Raw genomic sequence first — 6,000 nt, forward strand, 5'->3', positions numbered from 1 at the left:
GGTACAGCGCTTTGCCCCACCAACCACACAACAAAACAGCTCGGGATCCTGGTTGGCAAACCCCTAGGCAGACATGAGGTCCAGTACCGCCCCACCGGAAATGGACCATCTACCTGCCACAGACCGGTGTTACATGGGCATCCTCTTGCCCCTGTTCCAGCCACTCGGGTATTCAACAATGAGGATTCCTGCCTGCCGGATCAACCTCAGGGAATTGCGCTCACATGGCTGTAAATAAGGGTTGTGCAAATTCACACCTCACAAAAAACGAGCCCAAAGTTCAGTTCACACAGATTAAAATGAATAAATTCATGTTCATCAGGTTCACCATTTCAATTTTGAACTCATTCATGTTCAGTTCATCTTGTATTTTTTTAAGGAGTGAGAATTAAGTGATCCATGTGTTTTACTTTTTTCAATTTTGCATACCTTATATTAGGCTATTACAGTGTTCTTGATAAAATACAATAATTATGAAGATGTTTTATTTAAATACACGTTATTGAGTTATACCCAGCAACAAACACCTATAACCATATATGCTAATATCCTCCTGGTCAAAAAAGACATTAAATAGACACAAGTATACATATAAATTACCGCTCTATTTCCAGACCGTGTGACACAATTGCAACTGTGGAACCAGCGTGTAGGTGAACTAACCGATTACGCTGCCGGTCAAAATTTGCGTCACATAGTTGCATGTCCAACGGGAAAAATATAAAGTGGCCTCTCGAAGTACAACCTTTTCCTAAAAGCAGAGCTTCACCACGTGCTCGTGTCAGCGGAGGTGCAGCTTAAACACAAGCAGGCAGACACAGACAGGGCCGATTTGATTTGACGTTATTTTTTCCGATACAAATAAATTTCAAAAGTTCGTACAAAATAAATATTCGTAAAAATCCACTATTTGTGCTTATCTGAATACCGGATTCGGATTCGGCTCCAGCCCTACATTATATGGATAAGGCAAAACGGTTTAATCTGGACCTGAACCAAATCCAGAATGTCACATAAAACTGAACTAGCTCACGTTCAAGTTCTTCACTTGCAAATATGTTACGTTAAGTTCACCGTTCTTAGAAAAATGAGTTTGTTCAATGAACGCGCTCTTTTGAACCTCGTTCATTGCACAACACTGGCTGTTTCTGTAGTGCCGTAACTGACGCTCCCTCACAATGCAAGGTGATGTGCCCCATTCGGACTCCATGAGCAACACAAAGTCAAACCAGCGGGTACCTCAGGATTCTCTGAAAAGACACAGTACTGAAGGAGTTCAGTCTCTGTCTCAGGTCACTGATAGCGTCCATGTCTCACAGCTATATAGCAAGACAGGAAGCACCAGGACTCTAAAGACTTGGACCTTCGTCCTTTTGCAGAGATTTCAAGAGCGCCACACACCCCTTTCCAGCATTTATGACCCCCCATGCTCTCCCAATCCATCTACCTACTTCATAGGAAGAGTCACCAGAGACATGAATGTCACTGCCGTGGTAACTAAACCTCTCAATGTGGTTGACACTCTCTCATCTATATCAACTTTCTTTCTCTCCGTCAAATCAGCCAACTCTCTCCTTTTACCAGTCATACTACTAACATTCAAAGTTCCTATCCTAACCTTCCACTCTCCTAACCTTCCTGCTCTACTCCTGCCTCTGGACATGCCTTCCCCCTCTTCTTCTCCTTCGGCTAACAGTAGCCCAATTTTCCCCAGCACCCTGTTAGCTAACAGTACTGGTGGCGGCCGTTATTAACCTGATACCAGCCTCAACCGATCTGGTATCAAAATCTGTATTGTTGTCCGCATATTGATCTGGCAAAATTTGACACTGGATGCTATTCCTGACTTAAACCTCCAATCCTGTACAACAATAAAAAGTGAAAAAATGTCAGACGGGGGGATACTTTTTATAAGCACTGTATCATTTCCCATTGGGATTAATAAAGTATCTATCTATCTATCTATCTATCTATCTATCTATCTATCTATCTATCTATCTATCTATCTATCTATCTATCTATCTATCTATCTATCTATCTATCTATCTATCTATCTGTCTATCTATCACTCCTATGTTAATTTTTTTACTTAGAGTCTGTTCTTTTTTCATTATTATTAATTTTATCTGAAGAAAATAGCATTACATACAATCAAGTCATATTTAACAAACCAGAATTCAACCTCAACCCAAGAAATAAAGAGGAGAGCCAACAGCAGGAACTGTTTAAAAACACAACAAAGACGGAAGAACGTCCTTTTTCCCCCCGATATAATTGCTTATTCTAATATTTTATTAATTAGATCTTGACATATTTAAAGTAAAGTTTTATACAGATCCAATTTCAAATAGAACATACGTTACCCACTGACTTAGGATTCTTCCAGTTGAGCAGGATAAGTCCTGTATTCCTGCAGCGACCTCTGAGGATGTATTGTGTCTCTAAAAATAATCAATTTGTTTGGAGATGAAAGCTATACAGTTGTCATCAGCTAATGAAAGGGGGGTTAAGACGCCAGGTGTGAGATGGATGTGTAGGATATAGCGCCATGATAAGATCGGTGTGATCAGAGATAACAACAGTGTCATACTTGCAAGATTCGATCGTGAGCAAAAAATTATTATCTGTAAAGAAATAATCACTTCTTGAGTAACTATCCATATTACTAAACGAGAATGGTAAACCGGATATGGACGCAGGGACCTGCCCGTGGACACAAAAGACATAGTGCGCAAGTGCCACACAAAGCCCCCCCCCCCCCCCCAGTGAAACGGGAGAGACTACGCACGTGCGCAGGCGCCACACAAAGCCCCCCGTCCCCCCCCCCCCCGCACCAGAGCAAAACGGGAGAGACTACGAACCGTCAGAGTAGGAAACAAAGTAAAACGTCATAAAGAGGTTAAAGAACAGGGACAAACACATGGAGAGCAGGTTACAGAACAAAGCCCCCCTGCCCAGAGTAAAACGAGAGAGACTACGAACCGTCTGACATGCCGCAAGCAGGATAAAGCGAGGTCAGAAATAAAACACAGAGTAGGAAACAAAGTAAAACTTTATAAAGGGATTAAAGAACAGGGACGAACACATGGAGAGCGGGTTACAGATGATGAAAACTGGAATGCAACAGCTTCAAAAAAACCTAGGCACGAAACACATGCACACCGAGATACAGAATATAAAGGCAGAAATAACGACAGTTAAACGTCCACACCAACAACTAACACAGCTTCGACACCTATCCCGCGTGGACAGATCTAATGAACGTGGACGCCTACAACACGCGTCTCAAACTGCGTAGGCACAGCAGGCACGAATTCAACACGACACAGCTCGAGTGACCGAGATACAAACACGTGCCTGCCTGGATATAATTAATGAACACAGGCGCCTACAACATGCGTCTGAAATACCGCAGACCAGGCAGGCACTGCTCCAAAAAGAAAGAGCTCGACTAAATGAGATACGAAGTGAAACGGGAAACACTACAGAGTCCGCAGTGTTCCACAATACACCACATGATAGTTCGGAAAGAGCTTCGTAGTAACAGTGGGGAGACCCAGAGTGACACGGGCGAACGCTCCGTATTAAACATACATCATCCTCACACGTCCAAACTATACGGCATAGGTGAATCACATTACATTGATGCATTATTAACAGTACGATAAACATCACAGTATCGCAAACAAATGAAAATTATTACTCGAAAAAGGGAAAATATATTCACCACGGACCAGGTGTCATTGAAACAAGAGCAGAATAAAGCGAGATCAGAAATGAAAGACAGAGTAGAAAGCAAAGTAAAACGTCATAAACAGGTTAAACGAGGGGGCCAAACACATAGACAATAGGTTACAGATAATGAAGACCGGAATTCAAAAGCTTCAAAAACAAAAGCTCGACTGACCGAGATACAAACTGAAACGGGAAACACTACGGGGTCCGCAGTAGTCCACAATGCACCGCATAATAGTATGGACGGAGCTCCGTATTAACAGGGGGGGGCCCCAGAGTGACACGGGCGAACGCTCCGTATTAAACGTGCGTCATCCTCACACGTGGCTGCCCAGCAGGCACGGGTTCAAAACGCCGGGGGTAGGCGAGTGAAGCGAGCAGGGGGCAAAGCCCCCTTGTGATGTACTGATGAGAAGAAGGAATATGCTCTAGCAAAGTTTTGATTTATAAATCTCCATGGGTCTGATAAGTTATGAGCCATTACAAACGGTGTGATTGTTTTTTCAGTATTAGATGCTATTACCACTATAGCTGAAAACCTCTCCAGGTCTGGATTTAAAACACAATTAAAGTCTCCTACCATTATTATTTTATGAGTGTTCATGAAACATTTTGGATGTGATCTCTGTCATCCACATTAGGTGCGTAGATATTTATCAAAATTACTTTAGATTGAAATAAATTACCCATCACTATGACATATTGCCCTTCAGGATCAGATACAACTAAATGTGATACTGCTAAACAGATTGTTTTATGTATTAAGATTCCCACATTTCTAGTTTTGTTTGTATATCTGGATTGAAAGACTTGGCCAATTCAATCACTTTACAACCAAAACTGGTCCTTGCTTATTATGTGAATCTCCTGTAAAAAATATTATCTTGGCATTTAGGCCTGTCAGGTGAGAAAATACTTTTTTTTCCCTCTTCAGATCGTGATTGAATCCTTTGACATTCCAGCTCACAAAGTTCACTGTTTGGTCAGGACAGACACTGCTTCTAAACTTTTGAGTACATTTTGTAATCTTATTTCATACACTAGTTTTAACCTTGGTATCATATTATTGCCAGGTATTATGGCTAAGTAGCCTATTATTATGTTGGTGCTTACAGCTGTTGGGGTAAAAAAGATAAGAAATAACTTGCTGTCTTTCTCTCCCCCCACCAGCCCTTCCCCAATTCAGATTCTGTTCTGACTATTCCTCTTTATCAATTAACATTTTGCTCTTTCCTGTTATCGTTTGCAGGTTTCGTCTTCCATTGTAGCGCCGTCACCTGGCTGTGGCTTTATTGGCTCCTGGGGTCCATGCTTGTAGAGTGATATCTACACTGAGAATGAGAGACCGACTCTCGTACATCTACTGAATATACTACCAAACAAAAAAAACAAGTAATGTGGGGGAACAATGCCATCTGACTTGACCCTCCTCACCCATCACTAGTGCTTACCGAGGGCCCTAGGCATTTAGGTCTAGTGTAGACGCACTAATGAGCTCGGAATGCCACCTTGTGGTGGAGCCAGATGGGCAGCAAAGGGACAGCCTGAGAAGAGAAAGGGTGCCAGTTGGGATCGCTGGCAAGGAGTGAGAGAATATGGGAGTTTGTCTTTTATGTGTCACCTCCTTCCTTGGCCATGGGATGTCCAAGCCTCTGTGTCTGATGCCTTCTGCCCCCAAAGGGAGCAGTGACCAGGTGCCTCTTAGGATCACTGTGCAAAAAGTCATGCCAGCTTCAAGTAGATGAATGTACAACTTTACTGGGATCATCTGAACATTTGTTTCCTAATAAATGAGGTAGACTCTGTATGTATGTGTGGTGTGTGTCTTATCCAGCCTTCCAATCGATTTTTGTTGAGTTTTTTGGGGAGATATGCCCTTCATGGTTATCCTCATGATTTGGGGAGTGCAAATTTGCCCAATACTCTCTTTCAGTTGTCAAACAACCAATCAGTGTCCTCCCCAAAATAGATCAATCACCAAAAATAATGTGCCTAAATCAATACTTGAGTCCAAAGACAGAGATTCATAACACTCACTTGTTCAAAAATAATGCAGCATTGACAAGACACAGGTTGTGTAAGAGAAAATGACCTGGTATGAAAATAGAGAAACTTGGAGAAGCTGTAGCAGAGTAGAACAACTGAGTAGAACAGTCCACTTAGAGAGGTAATACAAGAAGAGCAGGTCTGCAGACTTCATTACAGCGAAAGAAGCCCCAGTAACAATGCACTCGAATGAAATGTGTCCAAACAAATGATTTGATT

The 6,000-nt window shown here is 42.2% G+C and overlaps 1 protein-coding gene across 1 annotated transcript in view; it reads left to right on the forward strand.

The window, feature by feature from the left end:
* LOC114661405 (otoancorin-like) overlaps positions 1 to 5,558 on the forward strand; it is a 57,161-nt gene extending 51,603 nt beyond the window's left edge. Inside the window, exon 25 of the mRNA XM_051934330.1 lies at positions 4,985 to 5,558. Coding sequence (XP_051790290.1) covers positions 4,985 to 5,058 — 74 coding nt within the window. The 3' untranslated portion in view covers positions 5,059 to 5,558. The remainder of the gene's footprint in view (positions 1 to 4,984) is intronic.
* Positions 5,559 to 6,000: the final 442 nt, after the last annotated feature.

This window comes from Erpetoichthys calabaricus, chromosome 11 (genome assembly GCF_900747795.2).
Source record: "Erpetoichthys calabaricus chromosome 11, fErpCal1.3, whole genome shotgun sequence".
In the NCBI taxonomy this organism is placed as follows: domain Eukaryota; kingdom Metazoa; phylum Chordata; class Cladistia; order Polypteriformes; family Polypteridae; genus Erpetoichthys; species Erpetoichthys calabaricus.